This window comes from Microcaecilia unicolor, chromosome 2, assembly GCF_901765095.1.
Source record: "Microcaecilia unicolor chromosome 2, aMicUni1.1, whole genome shotgun sequence".
NCBI lineage: Eukaryota > Metazoa > Chordata > Amphibia > Gymnophiona > Siphonopidae > Microcaecilia > Microcaecilia unicolor.
In genome coordinates, this window is record NC_044032.1 from 342,230,098 (window position 1) to 342,254,341 (window position 24,244).

The following is a 24,244-nucleotide window of genomic DNA, read 5'->3' on the forward strand; positions in this document are numbered from 1 at the left end:
GAGGTAGAAGCTGAAGGTTGCCGGCGGGAGAACTTGTCGAAAGCGGTATCCCGCTGGTGGAGCTGCTCTACCACCTGTTCGACCTTCTCTCCAAAAATATTATCCGCATGGCAAGGCGAGTCCGCAATCCGCTGCTGGATCCTATTCTCCAGGTCGGAGGCACGCAGCCATGAGAGTCTGCGCATCACCACACCTTGAGCAGCGGCCCTGGAAGCAACATCAAAGGTGTCGTACACCCCTCTGGCCAGGAATTTTCTGCACGCCTTCAGCTGCCTGACCACCTCCTGAAATGGCTTGGCTTGCTCAGGAGGGAGCTTATCCACCAAGCCCGCCAGCTGCCGCACATTATTCCGCATATGTATGCTCGTGTAGAGCTGGTAGGACTGGATTTTGGCCACGAGCATAGAAGAATGGTAGGCCTTCCTCCCAAAGGAGTCTAAGGTTCTAGAGTCCTTGCCCGGGGGCGCCGAAGCATGCTCCCTAGAACTCTTAGCCTTCTTTAGGGCCAAATCCACAACTCCAGAGTCGTGAGGCAACTGAGTGCGCATCAGCTCTGGGTCCCCATGGATCCGGTACTGGGACTCGATCTTCTTGGGAATGTGGGGATTACTTAATGGCTTGGTCCAGTTCGCCAGCAATGTCTTTTTGAGGACATGATGCATGGGTACTGTGGACGCTTCCTTAGGTGGAGAAGGATAGTCCAGGAGCTCAAACATTTCAGCCCTGGGCTCGTCCTCCACAACCACCGGGAAGGGGATGGCTGTAGACATCTCCTGGACAAAGGCCGCAAAAGACAGACTCTCGGGAGGAGAAAGCTGCCTTTCAGGGGAGGGAGTGGGATCAGAAGGAAGGCCCTCAGACTCCTCGTCAGAGAAATATCTGATGTCCTCCTCCTCTTCCCACGAGGCCTCACCATCGGTATCAGACACAAGTTCACGGACCTGTGTCTGAAGCCGAGCCCGGCTCGACTCCGTGGAACCACGGCCACGGTGTGAGCGACGAGAGGTAGACTCCCGCGTCCGCACCGGCGAAGCTCCCTCCACCGACGTCGTCGGGGAGCCTTCCTGGGAGGCGACCGCAGTCGGTACCGCACGCGGCACCGATGTCGGTGACCTCACCCCGGGCAAGGGGCCAGCCGGCGCCTCACTCGACGGTACCGGTGGCGCAAGCACCCCCGGTACCGGAGGGGAAGGGCGCAACAGCTCTCCCAGAATCTCTGGGAGAACGGCCCGGAGACTCTCGTGCAGAGCGGCTGTGGAGAAAGACGTGGAAGCCAATGCAGGTGTCGATGTCAGAGTCTGTTCCGGGCGTGGAGGCTGTTCCGGGCTGTCCATAGTGGAGCGCATCGACACCTCTTGAACAGAGGGTGAGCGGTCCTCTCGGTGCTGATGCCTACTGGGTGCCGACTCCCTCGGCGACCCAGAGCTGTCGGTACCGATGCGGGAAGGAGACCTGTGTCGATGCTTCTTCGACTTTTTGGGACGAAGCATGTCACCGGAGCTTCCCGGCACCGACGAGGAGGACGTAGAATCCAGCCGTCGCTTCCTCGGGGCCGAGGCCGAAGAAGGTCGGTCTCGGGGGGGGGGGGGGGGCTGTACCGCAGGAGCCCTCAGGGTAGGGGGAGACCCACCCGAAGGCTCACCGCCACCAGCAGGGGAATGGACAGCCCTCACCTGCACTCCAGTCGAAGCACCACTGTCCGACGACATCAGCAGAAGTGGAGGTCCCGGTACCACCGACGCCGACGCAGCCTTCCGATGTCTCAGCCCCGATGCAGAGGGTCGATGCCTCGATGCACTCGATGCAGTCGCGGCCGAGGACGGAGATCTGGACGCTGTCGACGTCGATGCACTCGATACTCCCAGTGCCGATGCCGACAAAGAGCCCAAGAACAAAACTTTCCACTGGGCCAATCTCGCTACCTGAGTCCGCTTTTGTAAAAGGGCGCACAGACTACAGGCCTGCGGGCGGTGCCCAGCCCCCAGACACTGAAGACACAACGCGTGCCTGTCAGTGAGCGACAGTACCCGGGTGCACTGGGTACACTTCTTGAAGCCGCTGGGAGACTTCGATGACATGGGCGGAAAAATCACGCCGGCGAAATCAAAACTCGTAATTGCGGTAGGCACCAAAAAGAGGGGGAGAAAAAAATTCAACCCGAGGCCTCAAAAGGGCCTACCCCGAAGACGAAAAGAAACTTAATGGGGCAAAAACTGAAAATAGAGGAAAGGGAAAAAGACCGAAAAGGTCTTCTTCCGAAATCCTTTTTTTTTTTTTTTCGTAGCGAAAAGTCAAAAGATGCGTGAGGTCAACTTAAGGGGCGCGAACGGCGTAACACGACCGTACCGAGCGCGGACAAAAGAAGACTGGCCGGCACGAGCCGGTTTCGGGCGGGAAGACGGCCGCGCATGCGCGGTGCGCATCGGCGCGCAAGGGCTAGCAAAGGCTTTTGCTAGTGAAGATTCCGATTGGAGGGGCTGCCGTGGACGTCACCCATCAGTGAGAACAAGCAGCCTGCTTGTCCTCGGAGAATATTATAATTTAAATGTGTAGCTCTCCAATCTAAACATGAGCATTTACACCAGCTCTATGGTTGGCCTAAGGGCTCATGCGTATTTACCAGGCTATGCTAGTAATTTCTAAAGAAAAGTAGGTACCTACTTTTTTTTTTTAATGGAATCAGAGCTAAATAAGTGTGTTCATGGCATCTTTATAGAATTACCCTTACAGAGTTAACATGAGCTAACAGACACTAATCACTTTTCAAACTCTAAATCACCTTTTGGTATAATAGACTTTGAGGTAATTTTTGGTGATGCTCATGTCCTGAACTGCTGTGTAAGGCAGAACACTGCAGCAGTAAGGGCAATGCACTGGTGAGACAAAAGCTGAAAGCTTAGATCCTGGCAGCCTTTCCCACAAGTCTCACTGGCAGCCTGTACAAATTCATTGTAGGTGCAAACAACAGCTTTGAGATCTGAGAGAACCTCGGCCTGCCTGCTCATGCAGCAGCCACAGTCTACGAACTGGAAGCATGCTCTGGTCAGCTGAAGCAGGTTCTGGAAGGTCTCCTGGACTGTGTCTTGCATCAGTTCAGGGGACTGCTTCCTGCTGATAACCTTCTGACAACTGGATATCAGCTTCCGAGATTCAGCGCACAGTGTATATTTCTCTTCAGAAAACTGCAATGCACATTTGTCCTGCAGATGCTTCAATCCATTGCCTGAAAATTCCTCTATAATTTTTTTTAACGCTTGTATATTATCTTGTAACTGGTTAAAATCAGCTGGCAGGTTAAATGTTCTATCCTGTAACTGACTCAGAGCTTTGAAGTGGGTTTCTGATCTCGTAACACTTTCATCTGCCTGCAATTCAGAGTTCATATTGGGACTGTGCAGGCTGAAAGGGCTCAAGTTAATGGATGATAAGCTTACTGAAGAAGGTGGAACTGTCATTGGTAGTGACGGTGATATATTTTCTTCAGAATTTACATTTTCACCATCTACCTCTGCGTCAAGGCCACGGAAACAGGTAGCATAAGACAAATGACAACTGCACTTCTCCACCCTCTCTTTTGGAACCGTTACGCTTTTAATGCTTGTAAAATCCAAAGAGCTGTCCATACTGTTGCTTGCAGAACTATTTTTGTCTCTATTATGATTGAAGCAGAAGAATGACTGTTTAGAATGAACTGAAGGATCTTCTCTTGTGGCTCCTGAAATATTACTATGGTGCAAAAAACGGTGTAATAGTTCCAAGAGAGGCTGCTGATTTCTCTGTAGTGTCCTCTCTTGTTTCGACAGAGGAGTAGTGTGTAACCAAACCTGGTCATCATTAAACTCTACACGCAGAGACGATGTATCCTTTACAATTTGGCTATTAGGGGACTCTGGAGGATTATACATGTTCTGAAAAGATTCTGAGCTTATGGGCAAATACTGGCCGTCAACTTCAGGTAGAGCTTCACCCAAAACCAGGACATCAGAGTCAGTGCTTTCCAAGAGAGGCTCTCCTTCACCTCTTTGCACTGAACCTGTTTGCTGACTGTTAAAATATGATGCTTTGTGACTTTTATTTTCTTTAAGTGCAGACATCATGGAAAAGCAAGCAAGTATGCCAGAAATACTGTTTACATCAAAACGCAACTCAGTATTAGAGAAACCAGGGTATTTCTTACCCTCAGCCTCTCTAGAAGATTCATCATGTAGGTTTTTGCAGCCTCTTTCTTGAAATAAAGCGTTACCACCTTTGTTTATAATACGTTGTTCTGTTTTTTCTGTTTCAACAGAAGTCACTCCTTGCTCACTCTGTTTGCTCTCAGGTATAGAGGAAGCTGCTTCTGGATACACTAACTGTCTGCTTCTACCCTGGGTCACTGGAACAAAAGACACTTCAACACAAGGACTTAAAACCTCTGTCTGACTTACATTATCAAGTATGTGATAGAACTCTGGTCCATCTTGTGCTTTCGCATTACGTGTTCTATTTTCCCTCCTTTTCTGTTCATTTTTTACTATACTCATCATGGAGTTATCGGTTTCACAAAGTGGATGACTGTGTTGAGAAATATTCCTCCTATTTATTTCAACCTGTTCTTTCTGACTGTTCGAAGTGATACTTTCCAGCCATGACGTTACTTCAGAACAACTTCTTCGCCTCTTTTGGTCTGACAGACACAGAGGATTACAAAGATTTTTGTTGTCCTCGACATCAGCTTCATAATAAGAGGCTGGCTTACTTTCTTGTTGACCGGTGACACGGACAGCTGTAATTGAATGAACAACAGCATCAGTCACTGATTTGGTTTCCATGGTGTCGGGCTCCATTTCCATCAAGCTGGAGGTAGAGTTTTTATTTTTGGTTTCTTTCCAGTGTGTGGGGTGGGCGAGTGGTTTGGTTTCCAGGAGTGCAGGCTCTCCCTCAGTGCTTTGCAAGGAAGAAATGGTTGGAGAGTAAGAGCGTGAGGACAAGCAGGGCTCTTTTTCAATGGTAACTAAAGAGCAGGAGGGTGAAAAGGGAAATGTAACCTGCGAGGTATAGTTTGTCTGTAAGAAAGATCTTCGCTTTCTTAGGCTTTTTGCAGGACTTTCTGTCTCTTTTCCTCTTTCTGGTTCTTCTTCTTCGCTTTGACTTGCCATGTAATTGTTTATAGAATTAAAGCAGTGGGTATCATTCAGATAAGAGAATTTACTTGCATGCTCCATAGAGACACCCTTAGAACCTATAGAAAAAAAGGGTAAAAAGATATAAAATATATAATTAAAGCAGCATAAATAAATAACAGCACTAAATAAAAGGAGTATGACCAACCAACGAATTCCAACCTGTGCTGTAAATATGATCTTACCACATACTCAAAGGATTTTGTTTGGCCATTTTTACTTTTCATTTCATCAAACCATTTGAGAAGCACTTATCAAATGTCTTACATTTCTGATATGGACAAGTCTTACCATGTCTACTGTAAGAATCCAAAACCTTGGAAAACATGCACTACATAACAAATGTCAATCAGGTATGCTCCAGCTATAGAAAGTGGCTTTATTGTGTTCAGCTCAGAAATCTGTCCAGTTCCTTACAAATCACAATATGGAGAGAAGAAATAAGCCTATGTATTACACATCATCATTAACATGGAGGGGCATTTTCGATATGACGTGTAAATACGATTTTGGACGTTTTGCTAAAAACATCCAAAAATCAAGTAGTGAAAATGACCATTTTCAAACCATAACAACATCTATCTTTTTTCTTTGAAAACTGACCATTTCCTAAATGTTGTTGTGCTTAGTACATCTATCTTTTTGGACCATTAAAAAAATAAAAGTCCAAGTGAAAAACTCACAAAATCAAGCCATTGGGACGTAGGAGGGACCAGCGTTCCTAGTAGACTGGCCACAAAGACATCCCAGCAGAACAGTGGGGCGGGCATTCTAGGGGGCACTGTAGTGGACTTCACATAAAAGGTCACAGGTACACATCTCACTATTATTCCCTTATATTGTATGGTGAACCCTTCAAAACCTAAGAAAAATCTACTGTACCCAACTATATACCACTACAATAGGCCTTATGCCTGCAGGTGTCACCTATATGTGCGTACAGTAGGTTTAGTTTTTTTGGGGGGTGGGGGGCTGACAGTTTCCACTACAAGTGTAATAGAATGGATTATGGGCTTGGGTCACCTTCTCTACAGTGCACAGCACCCACCACTAGGCTGTTCCAGGAACCTGTTTGCTGCTCTAGTAGGACTGGCCATAACATCTGAAGCTGTCATAGAGGCTGGTATGTACCGTTTCATTTACATTTCGCAGGGTGGGAGGGGATGAGTGACCATTGAAGGAGTAAGGGGGCGTCATTCCTTTATTCCTGCAGTGGTCATCTGGTTATTTAGGACACTTTTTGTGGCATATTCGTTAACAAAATAGGTCTAGACCAAAATGTCCAACTTATAGCCCTGGATGTTTTTGTTTTGTTCTATTATGACAGAAAAACATCCAAGTGTTAGGAACGCCCAGATCCAGCCCTTACCACACCTCTGACATGCCCCCTTGTGATTTGAACTCACTTCTGATGGACTTCATAGAAAAAAAGTCTAAAAATTGGTTTTGAAAATACCAGTTTGGACGTTTTTGTGATAAAAATGTCCAAATGCAGATTTATGCCACTTTTAGGACGTTTTTTTTCTTTTGAAAATGAGCATCATTGATTGCTTTGATCATGCTTCAACATGAGGAGCTGAAATATGCTTCCCACTTTTAGCTGTAATCACATGAAAAAGTGAAATATTGTATGGATACTATGCTACAGTTTGGAGGGTAGGATAAGCACTTAGGTGTCCTTTTACTACAGTGTGGCAAAAGGTGGCCTATGGTAGTGTGGGCACGTGTATTTGGTGCGTGCCAGGTCAGTTTTTACCGCGTCTGGGAGAAAGGGCCGGAAAAAGGGCCCGTGATAAAATTAAAAGTAGCATGTGCCTATTTATGGCCTGAACCCTTAACACCATCCATTGATCTAGTGGTAAGGGCTAACACACTACATGTGCAGTGATCGGTTGGCACACACCAACTGACAAATAACGCCGGAAACGCAGCACAAGGTAGGAAATTAAAAACATAATTTGTCAGGGCATTATGGGTGAACACCAAATCCAAAATTACCACCAAGGGGGCAAACTAGCCTGGCAGTAGTCTTGTTTTGGTGCATGCTGCATGCGTATAGAGCCTACCGTGCCTTTGTAAAAGGGCCCCTTAGTTCTTGGAATTGTGAGACACTTTTGTTCACTTATTTGAACACATTTGTTAGAATTAGAGATCCATGTCTTGTGAAATACTACTGCGAAACTAGTGCTGAAAAATTACCATGGCATGCTCAAAGTAAAGAGCATGCAAATTCATTCCGCATTACAATATGGCAGTATTTTTGCTGCTCAGTATAAAATACCAACTTTCCTGTCAGTGCCTGAGCGGTGATTGACTCAGGCACTTGACAGGAAAGGTTGAAAATTAATGGCTCTAGAACATTATTTAACGAGTTCTATTACTGGTTCTTAAATATTGCTTTCCCTTCCGTCTCATTGTCTTGCAGTAGCCACTTCCTCATCCTTATTCTTTATTTTTTCTCCTCCCCCCTCTTATTTCTCTTTATCCAGCTACTTATTTATTTTAAACATTTCATTTTAAGTTCTTTTTTTTTTTTTTTATAAATTTAAATCAATATTTCAAGAATTTACACTTGATCAAAAAAAGTGTTATAACAATCAAACAATAAATGTAATATAATAAGACATATATAATGTAGATAGAATGTATTTGGATACAGGCAGCAGATGATGTTTTGTATATTCCTGAGAATCTAGCATGTGATGTTTTTGTTCTTTCCTGAGAAAGTAGCAGAATAGCAGGTGATGTTTGTACATTCCTGAGCAGGTTCACGAGCTGTTCATGTAGAGTTGTTCTTGTAAGCAATGCATGATCATGGTTGTGTAAGCAAAATGTAACCAATAGTAATGATAATACATGTAATATCCATGAATATTCATAGAGTATATAAGAAGGGGATTGACTCCCAAATAAAGAGTTTTTTGCCCAGACACACGAGAGGAGAGTTATTTTGCAACATCTGGTGATCCCCGACGTGATCGGTGAAAACGTGACGTACTTACTACGACTGGAACAGTCAGCGCGCCATTCCTTCTACGGAACACTGTAAGTATGGGGGGAAATTTAACATCATCACATAAACAACATGCACAGGAGCTATATACTATAACGCAAAGATATGGTTCCTCCCGAAATCCAATAACTCTTAAAGATATAGAGCGTTTAATTGAGGAAATAGTTTGTCAATGTCCCTGGTATCCAGAGAAGGGATCATTCGATCCTCAAACATGGGAAAAGATAGGGCAGCAGTTTCGTTTAGAGCCTAGAGTTTCGACTCCTATATTATTGACTTGGAGAGAGATATATTCTACTATAGTAATTCTCTCTTCTGGATTGACAGGCATTACTAACGAAAATATATCCAACAAATTGCCAGGCAAGACCTGGTCTCTTTTACCTCCCGCGACTCTTGGACCTACACCTTCTCCTCCTTCTTGTCGGCTGGCCACCGATATGGGAAGGGAAGAGCAAAACAAAACTCCTGACTTTACTACTACTACCCCTAATAAACCAATTGAAAATATCCAAAACAACAACGCTAATGATAGCGTTATTATTACCAAAACACCAAAGAGCGTAGAACGACCTAGTTTAATTCAATTAGGTATACAGCAAGCACGAAAAAATGGTGAATTCATTTGGAACGATGATCTATGGGATAATTCGGAACCTAATCCTAATTTATACCCAGTTACTAGAACTACAACAATAGAGGCAGGGAACGAAACACATCATGCAGAATGGACTGCTCTACCTTATCAAGTTTTGAGAGAATTACGTAGAGCTATCGTAGAATCAGGTTTAAAAAGTTCATTTGTTCAAGGCATGATAGAAGGGATTAGTAACGGTTACTTAATGACTCCAAAAGATTGGAAAGACCTTTTCCGTATGCTGTTAACTCCTGCGCAATATGTAGTGTGGGATAATGAATATAAGCAAGCAGCACAACTTATCACTGGGACTAATTTGGTGCCTGATCAAATTTATGGATCGGGACCATTTTCAACCCTTGATATGCAAATTCAACAAAACGATACCTGTTTTCAAGCCATAGGCACTTGTATCTTGCGAGCATTTAAAAGAACACCAGAAGGGAATAAACCAACAAAATCTTTTGCATCAATTAAACAGGGTGCAACCGAATCTTACCTTCAATTTGTTAATCGATTGCAGGAAGCTGTAACTAGGCAAATTGATAATCTTGATGCGCAAACAGAGTTATTGATTAAATTAGCCCAAGAAAATGCAAATTCAGATTGCAAAAAGGCATTGCAGACTGTAGCTCATCGCCCAGGAATTACTTTAGCAGATTTATTGAGCGCATGTGCAGATGTGGGGACTCATGGTTATTCTATGAATTTGTTAGCAGGAGCTATACAAAAAGGTAATAAGCCACAGGGGACGTGTTTTAATTGTAAGAAACCAGGACATTTTCGAGCTCAGTGTAGAGCCCCAGGAGGGGGTGCCAACTTTGCAAAAGGACCTTCTCGACCTTCTCGAAAATGTCCTCGATGTCAAAAAGGATATCATTGGGCCAATCAATGTCGCTCTAATCCAATTAATTCCACACCGCCACCCCCAAAAAACTTTGCTCCGGGTTAACTCCTAACCTCGGTCCAAAGGGAGTGCAAGGGTCTTTTGCTCATAGTACTACTGCTACACAAGGTAGTGCAGGAATTGACCTTATTGCAGCGGAATGTAAAACTGCCATCTTACCTCATGAAGTTTTGGTATATAATACTACCTTTAAAGGACCCATTCCAGCGGCTACTGTAGGTTTAGTATTACCTCGCTCCTCTGCATCGAAGGCAGGTATTCATGTTATCCCTGGAGTTATTGATGCTGATTACACAGGCATTGTTAAAATTCAAGTATGGTCCTCATCACCTTTAACAATTTCTCCCGGGGACTCGTGGGCACAATTAATTATTTTACCATATTTTACAGCACCTATTCCTTCTACTGTCTCTCGTACAGGGGGCTTTGGATCTACGCGACAGGTAAGTGCAGTTTTAAAACCGGTTTCTAATGCACGACCCACTGCTCAATTTTTATTGCAACAAAAGCCCTTTGTTGGTATATTAGATACCGGGGCGGATGTTTCTGTCATAGCTTATAAACAATGGCCTGTGGAATGGCCCATTGAAGATACTTCACATGTGACAGGAATAGGGGGAACTCAGTCAGCCTCCCAAAGTTCTCAATGGTTATCTATTACATACCCTAACGATACCAAGGTTCTAGGACATATTAAGCCCTGTATTTTACAAGTACCCTTTAATTTATGGGGTCGTGACCTTTTGGAACAATTAGATGCATCATTGATCCTACCTGATTAACAGTTCATAAATATGTCTTTTTCTCTTCCTTTGGAATGGAAAACTGACAAACCTGTTTGGGTAGAGCAGTGGCCGATTACCAGAGAAAAACTGTTGATTTTACATCAATTGGTGGAAGAACAATTACAATTAAATCACATTGAGCCTACCAATTCTCCATATAATACTCCGGTATTTGTGATCAAGAAAAAATCCGGAAAATGGAGATTTTTACATGACCTACGAGCTATTAATGCGATTTTAGAACCAATGGGCCCGTTACAATGTGGTATTCCAAATCCTAATTTGATTCCTTATGATTATCAATTAGCTATTATAGATCTGAAGGATTGTTTTTTTTCAATTCCTCTCCAGGAAAAAGATTATAAATACTTTGCTTTTACTGTACCTGTTTACAATAATGCACACCCTACTACTAGGTATTGTTGGAAAGTTTTGCCCCAGGGAATGTTAAATTCACCCACTATTTGTCAATACTATGTTCATCAAGCCTTGCAACCATTTCGTGCCTATTTCCCTCAACTTTTGGTATATCATTATATGGATGATATACTAATTGCAGGGATAACTCTTCCCCCTTCTTGGAAATCTACTTTAATTTCTATCTTGGCCTCCTCAGGATTAACAATTGCCTCAGAGAAGGTTCAAGAAAAGGAACCCTATTTATATCTAGGTTTCCGTATGACTAAAGCTGCAGCCCAACCTGTCGCTCCTCATCTCAATTTACAGTCTCCCACGACATTACATCAATTACAAGAGATTTTAGGAAATCTCAATTGGTTACGTCCCTACTTGAAACTTCCTACAGAATTTTTACAACCCCTGTTTCTCGCATTAAAAGGTCATAAAACACCTGCTGAATTAATTACACTCACTGCATCGCAACAAACAATTCTGTCACAATTGGATCAAATCTTACAAACAAAATGGACAGATAGACGAGATGCATTTGCCCTTTTTTGTTTTTGCGTTCTCAAAGACCCCACCCACCGACAACCGTTTGGTGTCTTATATCAAGATACAACTCCTCCGAAATTGATAGAATGGGTCTATTTACAGAATACTCTCCATTCTACTATTACACAATGGCCCCAGCAACTAGCCTTGCTGATTACTAAAGCTCGAGAGCGAGCAACATTCATGACTGGTTTCGACATTCTTAAACTCATCATTCCTCATTCTTTGTGGCAGTGGGAAAAAATGATTCAGTTCTCCGACGACTTGCAATTTATTTTAGCCACTTATGTTGGTATTATAGATTGCCACTATCCTAAAGACCCTCGCATACAGGGCACATCCATTTTGCCAATCACTCTTCATGATCCCATTTCTTTACGTCCACTCCCTACTGCTCTCACCGTCTTTACAGATGGTAGTCCCACTCGTGGGGTGGTTACTTGGTACAATCTGAACAAATGGCACGTCAAATTTACCTCTCCACAAACCTCTGCTCAACGTTCAGAGCTTGCTGCCATCATCCTGGCTCTTTCTTTATTTTCAGATCAACCACTGAATCTTATTGTTGACAGTCAATATTGTGCTAATCTTGTCCGTCGCATGCCCGACAGTTATGTATCATTCAAAATGGATGCCTCTTTTTATGCTTTACTGTTAACCCTCCAAGGTTACTTGGAGAATCGCCTTTCTTCTCTCTTTATAGGTCATATCCGCAGTCATCAACCTTTTCCTGGTGGTCTGTCTGAAGGGAATGCTCGAGCGGATCGCCATCTTCATTTTTTCTCCACAGCACACTGCAGTCATGAACTTCATCATCAAAATGCACCTAGCCTAGCTCGCCAGTTTCAAATTTCTTTAGAAGAAGCTAGAGCTATTATCAAAAATTGTCCACAATGTTCCTTTTCAGCTCCTACTACCTTTTTTCCTGGAGTTAATCCTCGTGGTCTGGAAGTTAATAGCCTCTGGCAAATGGACGTTACTCACTTTCCCCCTTTTGGTCAATGGTCTAAGCTTCATGTGGTTGTTGATACTCATTCTGGATTTTTGTGGGTCACTGCACAAAAAGGGGAAACTACATCTCATGTCCGCTCTCATCTTCTCCAAGCTTTTGCGGTCATGGGTGTTCCTAAAACTCTCAAGACAGACAATGCCCCTGCTTATACTTCCACCTCCTTACAGGAGTTCCTGACCCTCTGGCATATTGAGCACCTTTTTGGTATCCCCTATAACTCCACTGGTCAAGCTATTGTTGAACGTGCTAATCGCACACTGAAAACTGCTTTAAGTAATCTGACTACAAAAAAAGACGGTATTCTCCGTCATAGAGTAAGCATTGATGAATGCTTAGCACAAATCCTTTACACACTGAATCATCTCAATCTCATCAATAATCCTGCTACAAAAACTTTTTCTTCCAGATTTGAACAACATTTTCGTACTCCTGCCCCACCTTTATCTCGTCCTTTGGTCATATACCGACAACTACCTTCTGATCAGTGGAGTTCCCCTGTGCCTCTCCTTACCTGGGGTCGTGGTTACGCTGCTGTTCAAACAGATTCTGGCCCGGTGTGGATTCCAGCAAAGTGGGTGAAACCTCATGTCGTGGCATCAAGGTCTTCACAACCCAATTCCCAATTTCACACTCACCCTTCAAGGACCGCAGATGCAAACACGCAAACGGTCAGTGACTCGTCAACCTAATGCTCCTGTTACTTGGGGACAAATTAAAGCCTTGAGTCAACAAGCTACAGAGACTTTAGAAAAAGCTCATATTGAAAAGACTGATGATAACTTCGTAGTGGCTATTATTGCAGCGCTTAATGCTAATTCCATTACATTGCTTCTACTGTGTTGTTGTTTGTACATACCCTGTGGACAGTCACAATTACTTCCCACAAAAAATATTTGGGAAGCGTTTGCAATTTCACTGAACCAAACTGATTTCTGTCTTTCTCATCAAAAGGCAGTTGGAGAAGTTTTGGCAACTTGCCTGATTCCAGTATGTCATGATCCTAAAGATATGCAAAATGATACTTGGTTTTATTCACAGCTTCCTGTTAATTCATCCTATCGAAATGCTTCTTATGAATACCATAATTGGGGAACACAAACCCTGTTGCCGCCTACTTTGGCAATGCATGTGAGAACCAATCAAATAGCTAGTATCAATATGACATGTGCTCGTATGGTTAATTGTACCCGATCAAATTGTGTTAATTTTGGACCAACTTTGTTAAATTGTAGCTCCTACGAAAATGTTTCATATATTTATAAATTTACTCATTTACCCCCTGGCTGGTTTTGGTCATGTGGAATGTATACCTTTAATTATATTCCAGCTAATATATCTGATGGTACTACATGCTGTCTAAGTCGACTCACTATGGTACTTCCCAGTAAACATATTTTATTTTCTAACTCCTCACATATGCGATCCAAGCGTATGACCCTTGCTGCCAATTGCAATGATAATGTTAAATTTCTGAGTCAAACTGAATATCTGGCACTTGCATTTTCATTAATAGGTGTCCCTGCATTGGCAGCGGCAAATGCAAAAAATATTCGTGAATTAGCCTGTTGGGCAATTAAATCAATCAATGCAACCTCCACTGCTATTAGTTTACTTAATGCTGAGCAACAGCAATTACGTCATGGAGTTTTACAAAATCGAGCAGCCATTGATTATCTTTTATTACTTAACCATCATGGTTGCGAAGAGTTTCAGGACATGTGCTGTTTTAATTTATCTGACAATTCAAAGGCCATTGACAAACAATTAGCTTTCCTACGGAATTTAACTACTCATATTACTATTCATAATAACCTACTCTCTGATGTATGGGATCAATTGTGGCAATGGATCCCTTGGACCTGGCTCCGCCCTATTATCCAGTATTTAGTCATTGGTATTTTTGTTTTCACTATTTTTTGCTGTTGTATACAATGCATTCCTAACCTTTTTTCTTTATGTTTTCCTCGTCCATTCGCTCCAACACGTCACTCTGCTCAATATGTTTATAAGCTATTACAAACATCTCCACCTCCATCTCCAGCTGGCACACCACGGAGATTTCATTAAAAAAAAAAAAAAAGGTGGAGATGTAGATAGAATGTATTTGGATACAGGCAGCAGATGATGTTTTGTATATTCCTGAGAATCTAGCATGTGATGTTTTTGTTCTTTCCTGAGAAAGTAGCAGAATAGCAGGTGATGTTTGTACATTCCTGAGCAGGTTCACGAGCTGTTCATGTAGAGTTGTTCTTGTAAGCAATGCATGATCATGGTTGTGTAAGCAAAATGTAACCAATAGTAATGATAATACATGTAATATCCATGAATATTCATAGAGTATATAAGAAGGGGATTGACTCCCAAATAAAGAGTTTTTTGCCCAGACACACGAGAGGAGAGTTATTTTGCAACAATATAATAACACTCAAGTCCACATTATATTGGATTCCATGATCACTAATAAGGAGGAAAATTAAGGTAAAATGAATTTTTTAAGGTAAAATAACACCTAGGTGGACAGGGAATTTAAACAATTGCACTCCTTCAGCTCTTTTAGAGGCAACAAATGATGTTAAATGGGAAGGTTCCATGAACACATATTTAACAGAGTTCTTTCTGAATTACATTTCAACTGTTTTACCATTGATAACTTAATTGCCATTGTTTATTGTACATCTTCAATGACACTGGATTGAATGTACTTCTAATTCTCAAGTTGTTGTAAACCAAGAGTTTTTTCACTTTGTTTTATTGCATTTTGTTATTGAAAACTTCAATAAAATTTATTTAAAAAAAGAAAATTTAAATAACAAATAAAAGCATGCCGTAGCAACATCCCCTCAACCCGTGGCCCAACAAACATCCAGACTATCCTGAAACTAACTGGTTAAGTGCTGTTGCAATTGGATTACTGAAATGCTCTCTTTAGAGGACTTAGGCAAAGGGAAATGAAGAGGCTTCAACCAATACAGAATGTTGCAGTTAAGTTGATATTTCAGGCCAAAAAATATGACCATGTGACACCACTTCTAAAAGCTGAACAATGGTTACTGATTGACTGTTATAGAACACAAAATTTTGGTTCATAAAATTAATCATACAGATTCACCGCAATTTCTTTCACATTATCTAATTCCCTATATTCCAAGACTAGCTCTGTTCAGCAAACTCAGTTAGTTGTTCCTTCCTTTTGATAAATTAACTTGAATGTTTTTCGTGAATCAGTGTTTAGTATGGTGGGACTTACATTTGGGAATGACCTTCCTGTAGCTTTACGCATGGAACCTTCTTTGTTAAAATTTTAAAAGGCTCTTAAGACAAATTTATTTCAATTGGTATGATCATATGCTGGGGGTATGGAAGCACAGTGGCTGGATGATACTTTCTATATCTTTCTTTTCTTTATGAATATTGGAGTTCTTTTCTGATTCATGGAATTTTATTGTACACCGCTTTGATGGTTCTTTCTAAGTGGATAATCAAATAAAATGAACCTTGAATATCTACACTTGGCCTGCTAATCAGGGTTTCAGAAGGCAGGAAACTTTTCTGCTCGTCTAAACTCCTTCCACCATTTATCCCATGGAGCTTGCATTATCACAACTGGATTAGAATTGATCAAATTCATTTCCTCACCTTTAGTTTTAGAAATATATAGGTAAATAAATATTAATCTTCTGCGGTCAGTGGTATTTTTAAACACTGGCAGTGGTGGTCAAATAATATCTGGATAGTAACATAGTAGATGACGGCAGAAAAAGACCTGCATGGTCCATCCAGTCTGCCCACCAAGACAAACTCATATGTGTATACCTTACCTTGATTTGTACCTGCCTTATTCAGGGCACAGACCGTACAAGTCTGCCCAGCAGTACTTCCCGCCTCCCAACCACCAGTCCCGCCTCCCATCACCGGCTCTGGCATAGACCGTATAAGTCTGCCCTCCACTATCCTCGCCTCCCAACCACCAACCCCTCTTCCCCCTACCTGCTCCGCCACCCAATTTCGGCTAAGCTTCTGAGGATCCATTCCTTTTGCACAGGATTCCTTTATGCATATCCCACGCATGTTTGAATTCCGTTACCATTTTCATCTCCACCATCTCCCGCAGGAGGGCATTCCAAGCATCCACCACCCTCTCCGTGAAAAAATACTTCCTGACATCTTTCTTGAGTCTGCCCCCCTTCAATCACATTTCATGTCCTCTCGTTCTACTGCCTTCCCATCTCCGGAAAAGACTTGATTGCGGATTAATACCTTTCAAATATTTGAACGTCTGTATCATATCACCCCTGTTCCTCCTTTCCTCCAGGGTATACATGTTCAGGTCAGCAAGTCTCTCTTCATACATCTTGGAACGCAAATCCCGTACCATTCTCGTAGCTTTTCTTTGCACTGCTTCCATTTTTTTAACATCCTTCGCAAGGTACGGCCTCCAAAACTGAACACAATACTCCAGGTGGGGCCTCACCAACGACTTGTACAGGGGCATCAACACTTCCTTTCTTCTGCTGATCATACCTCTCTCTATACAGCCTAGCAACCTTCTCGCTACGGCCACTGCCTTGTCACACTGTTTCGTTGCCTTCAGATCCTCGGATACTATCACACCAAGATCCCTCTCCCCCTCAGTACCTATCAGACTCTCACCGCCTAACACATAAGTCTCTCTTGGGTTTCTACTCCCTAAGTGCATCACTTTGCATTTCTTCGCATTGAATTTTAATTGCCAAACCTTAGACCATTCTTCTAGCTTCCTCAGATCCTTTTTCATGCTTTCCACTCCCTCCCAGGTGTCCACACTGTTGCAAATCTTAGTATCATCTGCAAATAGGCAAACTTTACCTTCTAACCCTTCGGCAATGTCACTCACAAATATATTGAACAGAATCGGCCCCAGCACCGATCCCTGAGGCACTCCATTACTCACCTTTCCCTCCTCCGAGCGAACTCCGTTTACCACCACCCTCTGTCGTCTGTCCGTCAACCAGTTCCTAATCCAGTTCACCACTTCGGGACCTATCTTCAGCCCATCAAGTTTATTTAAGAGCCTCCTGTGGGGAACCGTGTCAAAAGCTTTGCTAAAATCTAAGTAGATTACGTCTATAACATGTCGATGATTCAATTCTCCAGTTACCCAATCAAAGAATTCAATGAGATTCGTTTGGCATGATTTCCCTCTGGTAAAACCATGTTGTCTCGGATCCAGCAACTTATTGGCTTCCAGGAAATTCACTATCCTTTCCTTCAGCATCGCTTCCATTACTTTTCCAATAACCGAAGTGAGGCTTACCAGCCTGTAGTTTCCAGCTTCTTCCCTATCACCACTTTTGTGAAGAGGGACCACATCCGCCGTTCTTCAATCCCTCGGAACCTCTCCCGTCTCCAAGGATTTATTAAACAAATCTTTAAGAGGACCCGCCAGAACCTCTCTGAGCTCCCTCAATATTCTGGGGTGGATCCCGTCCGGTCCCATGGCTTTGTCCACCTTTAGCTTTCCAAGTTGTTGATACACACTCTTTTCAGCATCACTATCTGGATTGTGGCTGATGATGAAATATCTGGATAAGGGCTGGATATTTAAAAAAAATGAAAAAAAGAAATAAGTTCCCCCTCCCTAATATTCAGCTCGTGGCAGTCAGCAGTTTTAAAGCCACTGACTGCCACAGGCTGAATCTAACCCAAATATTCAACATCAGGCTATGTCCAGCCACTGGCATTGAATGTTTGGTTGAGCTGCACACTGAAATTATGTGGGTACTAGTCGATATTCACTGCTGGCACCCCCTTAGCTAATGGGGCAAAGTTAGGACTGTCTTTTGTGCAGTCCTACTTGCCTGGTTAGCTATGAGGCCACCAGCACTGGATATGGCCAATGCCCACATAACTGCTGGCTCCTCCCCACTACTTCACCCATGGATTGCTCCAGCATTAACTTCACAGAGCCACAACACTCAGAGGGCATATTCAGCAGCTCTGAACGTCAAGGGACGGCCCACTGATCAGGGTTTCAGTGGGCAGAAGTTTCTCTTGCTCATGTAAACCCCTTTGAACATCTTCTCCTGGGCTCCTAAGTTTTCAGCTCAAAGATAGGTCCAGAGGGGAGTGGAGTAGTAGCCTAATGGATAGTGTAGTGAGCTGAGACCCTGGGGAACTGAGCTCAATTCCCACTATGGCTGCTTGTGACCTTGGGCAAGTCACATAACCCTCCACTGCCCCAGGTGCAAAACCTAGATTGTGAGCCCACTAGGGACAAAAAAATTTCCTATGTATAATAAATGTAAACCACTTTGGTTGTACAACAGAAAGGCAATATATCAAATCTCTGACCCTTTACCCCCCCCCCCCCCCCTCCACACTTACCATTTTGTGTCTGTATGTGTTTCTGCACCTGTGTCCCTGTCTGTCATACAGTGAGTGTTCCTGTGTATATCAGTGTGTCTGGACTGCCATTATGCAGCACATCTGCGTGCTGGTGGAAAGAACAGAATGGTCAATACGACTGATCTCAATAGCCGGTCTGTGCAGACCATGCTGCTGCAGGCATGCATGGAACAGCATGCCTGGAGGAGACAGTTTTACCAGAGGATATATATGCCCAGGACCCAATTCACAAATCTCACTGATGAGAAGTACCTCAGCAAGTTCAGATTTGACAAGGCAGCAATCCACCATTTCTGTCAGCAGACTGACCCTTTCTCCAGTCTACCAAACCGAGGGGATAGCCTGTGCCAGTACATCTAAAAGATAGTGCAGCAGGCAAATATGGGCCTCATAGAAGGCGCCACAAAAATTGTGAACTCTTCTCTTTCTAATGGGCAACTACCAACAGCATTAAAAAGGGCAGTGGTGCGTCCTTTGTTAAAGAATAACCTTGACCAGGACAAACTTGAAAGTTACCGGCCAGTATCCAAGTAACATCCCATTTCTAGGAAAACTTATAGAACAAACAGTCTGAGTTCAACTCAGTGGTTGGCTAGAAGAGAGAAACTGGCTAGATCTATGTCAATCTGGATTCAGACCTGGTTATGGAACAGAAACGGTCCTTGTATCCCTACTAGATGATCTTCACAGAAATCGAGATGGGGGATTTGCCTCTGTGTTAGTACTACTAGATTTCTCAGCAGCTTTTCACACTGTGGATCATGAAATCATGCTAGCACGACTGACAGAAACAGGTATCAATGGAACAGTACTTACTTGGTTCAGATAAGACAGGCAACAATCTATAATATTTGGCAGCAACTCATAGACAACATAGGCACTCACCTGTGGGATACCACAAGGATTGATACTGTCACCTAATTCTGTTCAATATCTACCTCAAGCCACTAGCTGAGCTGATTTGGTCAATGGACACTCAGTTCTACTCATATCCATTGAACCTGACTTACCTACAGTCCTGAATAAACCTGTCTAACATCAATTCAAGAATGGGCTAAACACAACAAACTTTGCCTGAATCCAAGTAAAACCGAGCTTCTCTGGGTACCTAAAACAAGTGGATACATACCTGACATCAAAATCTCTTTTGAGAAGTACGAACTCCCCCTCAGATCACAAGTCAGGAACCTTGGAATACAGTTAGATTCAATACTTACTCTGATTCCCCAAATCCAAGCAACCTTCAAGAGCTGCTTCTACTATTTGTGACAGCTATTCTGCCTCTCTTTACATCGAGAAGGTAAATATTATCCCAGTTGTACATGCCATGATAACATCAAGACTGGATTACTGTAATGCACTCTATAACGGTCTGACTACAAAGGGCCTGCAATAGCTCCAGCTGATTCAGAATGCTGCAGCAAGACTAATAGAAGGTTGCAAGTGATATGACCACACCACACCATTTTTGCAAAAACTTCACTGGTTACCAGTATAATACAGGGCTAAATTTAAAACTCTATGTCTGATCTTCAAGGCCCTTAAAGGACATGACCCCAAGTATCTGAAGAATAGGATGATCCTCTACAAACCTCCAAGGACACTAAGGTCCTCCCAAGGAGTATCCCTAACCACACCCTCTCCAAAATACATTACACGATGTAATACCTGCAAGCGAGCCTTCTCCAGAGTAGTCCCCACACTCTGGAATGCACTCCCTGAAAGGCTCCGCTTAACACAAGACTATCTCTACTTCCGGAAGCAGGTGAAAGCTTGGCTCTTCAACCAGGCCTTTAATGGCAGAAGTAACTAACTTGTTAGTCTCACTCACAAACACAAGGAGTGACACGGGCTGCACATACTGCAGAAGGACATGTTTTTAACATTTTGTATTTGCAGTCTCTTACTGCCCCTGATGCAACCAGTCATTCTGGCGAAACATGGCCATGTTGGGCATTTTGTGTTGAACCTCTGGGAGCTTTTAAAGCATCAATAAAGACTGTATTTTTTCATAAGGTCTGCCTTTTTGTTTTATCTTCCATGCTGGTAGGCAGATGATCTAAAACCCTGCGCTATTCCAAACAGTGCTCTAAAAATAGTGCTGGAATAGCACGGGGCATTCCTGGACCTATGATCAGAGATAATTGAATGCAAATTTAAGCATGCAATTTTCTCTGATCATGGGGTAGAAATGAGGGAGGATTGTGCCTGAGCGCAATCCTCCCGCACTTGTTTGACAGGTCTGGGCTGTACCTCTTAAGCTCTGATAGTAGTGGTTCTAACTGCTTTCCTCTGCTGCATTTATTTTTGTGCTGCTTCTTTCTTTCTTCTATTTAATTTTCCTTTTCTGAAGGATTACAAAATAAGGGGCCCTATTAATAAGGTGCGATGAAAAATGGCCTGTGGTAGTTTAGACGCGTGTTTTGGGCACACGTAAAATCATTTTTCAGTGCACCTGTAAAAAATGACTTTTTAAAATTTTTGCCAAAAATGGATGTGCAGCAAAATGAAAATTGCCGTGCATCCATTTTGGGTCTGAGACCTTACCAACAGCCATTGACCTAGCAGTAAGGTCTCACGCAGTAGCCAGGCGGTAATGGTCTAGACACGTAAAATGCCGATTACCGCCCAATTACTGCCCGCATGCCAGAAAATAAAAATGAAATTACCGCATGGGCCACGCGGTATCTCAGAACTGCCGCACACTGGATGCGCATAGGTGCTTACGCAGCTTAGTAAAAGGGCCCCTAAATAACTACGTAAATTAAGCGGTGCACAAGTTTACACTTTTTTCTCCTGTAGATTTTTGTTATCAGCGGTGTCATTAGAAATAGGCGCCTACCTATTTGTAATGCACTGTAGCTGCCTAACAGCCTATAGCAATGTCCTCTTCTGGTGGGCTGCCTGTCTTTAATACTTTCTTACGGTAAGAGCAGAATTGTGTATACAAGGAAGGTAAAATTATGTATCATACCTGATAATTTTCTTTCCATTAATCATAGCTGATCAATCCATAGACTGGTGGGTTGTGTCCATCTACCAGCAGGTGGAGATAGAGAGCAAACTTTTGCCTCCCTATATGTGGTCATGTGCTGCCGGAAACTCCTCAGTATGTCGATATCAAAGCTCCATCCGCAGGACTCAGCACTTAGAGAATTACACCCACAAAGGGACACTCTGCCCAGCTCACCACCGCCGAAACGGGGGAGGGGAATTAACCCAGCTCATCCCCACACAAGTGGGGGAGGGGAATCCGTCCAGCTCATCCCCGCGGAGCGGGGGAGGGACACCACACCCGCCGATGCAGGGGGATCTGGCTTATCTTGCAACCGCAACCGCGGGAGGAGCTGACTGACCCTAACACCGCCGAAGCGGGAGGGGTACAAAGCTGCCCTACAGCCGCACGAAGCGGGAGGGAGTGCCGGCAGAATTTTAAGTCTCAATCCAGCCCCGTAAAACGGAGGGGAGAGGAATGCAGCAGCTCACTGTAACACAAACTCGTCTCAACTCTTGAAGAATCCAATTGAAAAAACTTGAACACGAAGTCTTCCTGAAGTAACTGAAGACTAAACTTGAACCTGAAATGCAACCAGAATATAAACAGTACAGATATCTGGGAGGGGCTATGGATTGATCAGCTATGATTAATGGAAAGAAAATTATCAGGTATGATACATAATTTTACCTTCCATATCATCATGCTGATCAATCCATAGACTGGTGGGATGTACCGAAGCAGTACTCACCCAGGGCGGGACATTGAAATCCCTGACCTCAACACTGAAGCTCCAAACCGGGCCTCCGCCCGTGCCGCCACAGTCAAGCGGTAATGCTTGGGAAATGTATGGGCCGATGCCCAAGTTGCCGCCTTGCATATCTCTTCCAAGGAGACGGACCCGGCCTCTGCCATCGAGGCCGCCTGAGCTCTAGTGGAGTGAGCCTTCAGCTGGATAGGCGGCACCTTCCCCGCGGCCACATAAGCCGCTGCAATGGCTTCCTTGACCCATCTTGCCACTGTAGGCTTAGCAGCCTGCAGACCCTTACGAGGACCTGCAAACAGGACAAACAGATGATCCGACTTCCGGAAATCATTGGTCACTTCCAAATATCTGATGATGACTCGTCTCACATCCAGATATTTAAGAGCAGAGTATTCCTCTGGGTAGTCCTCCCTACGAAAGGAAGGGAGACAGAGCTGCTGATTCACATGGAAGCGAGAAACAATCTTGGGCAGGAAGGAAGGCACTGTGCGAATAGTCACTCCTGCCTCAGTGAACTGTAGAAAAGGCTCTCGACATGAGAGTGCCTGGAGCTCGGAAACTCTTCTGGCTGAAGTGATAGCCACCAAAAAGACTGTTTTCAACGTCAGGTCTTTCAGAGATGCCCTCGACAAGGGTTCAAAAGGCGGCTTCTGCAATGCTCTTAGCACCAGGTTGAGATTCCACGCAGGCACCACTGAGTGCAGAGGAGGGCGCAGGTGATTAACTCCCTTGAGAAAGCGCACCACATCTGGCTGCGAAGCCAGGGAAGCACCCTTCAGGCGGCCCCTGAAGCAAGCCAGAGCCGCTACCTGAACTTTCAGGGACCTGAGAGACAGGCCTTTCTCCAGACCTTCTTGCAGGAGCGCCAACACTGAAGAAATTGGAGCAGTGAATGGAGAACATGAGCCTGCTTCACACCACGCTGCAAAGGTACGCCAAACCCTGGCGTAAGCAGTAGAAGTAGAGCGCTTCCTCACTCTCAGCATAGTGGCGATGACCTTGTCTGAGAAGCCCTTCTTCCTCAGACGCTGCCGCTCAACAGCCAGGCCGTAAGACCAAAGGGGGAGGGATCCTCCATCACCACGGGACCCTGATGTAACAGACCCTGCTCCACTGGCAGCCGCAGAGGATCGTCGACTGAGAGCCTGATCAAGTCCGCATACCAGGGACGTCTGGGCCAATCCGGACCCACCAGGATTATCCGGCCCGGATGCTTTGCCACCCGGTCTAGCACCCTGCCCAACATGGGCCAGGGCGGGAACACATAGAGGAGCTCTTGTGTCGGCCACTGTTGGAGAAGAGCATCTACTCCCAGGGATCGAGGGTCCCGTCCTCTGCTGAAAAAAGCGCGGCACTTGGCAATTGGCCGATGACCGCCATCAGATCTAGGCTCGGCTGGCCCCAGCGCTTCGTGATGCCCAAGAACGCCTGAGCAGCAGGGCCGTGCCGATGCGGTCAGCGGGGTAAGCGCCGCAGGGGGCGCCCACCTCTGGAGGGCGCCGCCGCGGTGCTTACTCTCGCCCCCGCGAGGCCTTTAAATCTTTTACCTGGTCGCAGCATCGTCAGTGAAAGCGCTGCTGACGCTCCCCTTCCCTTGGCACTCATTGGTTCTCTGTGTCCCGCCTTCTT

At 44.2% G+C, this 24,244-nt stretch overlaps 1 protein-coding gene across 1 annotated transcript in view; it reads right to left on the reverse strand.

Annotated features, from left to right (window-relative positions):
• Positions 1-2,563: 2,563 nt before the first annotated feature.
• Positions 2,564-24,244, reverse strand: part of LOC115462064 (FERM and PDZ domain-containing protein 1-like) — a 66,006-nt gene continuing 44,325 nt past the window's right edge. The window contains 1 exon segment of the mRNA XM_030192108.1: positions 2,564-5,221. Within this exon segment, the coding sequence (XP_030047968.1) occupies positions 2,820-5,221 (2,402 nt within the window). The 3' untranslated portion in view covers positions 2,564-2,819.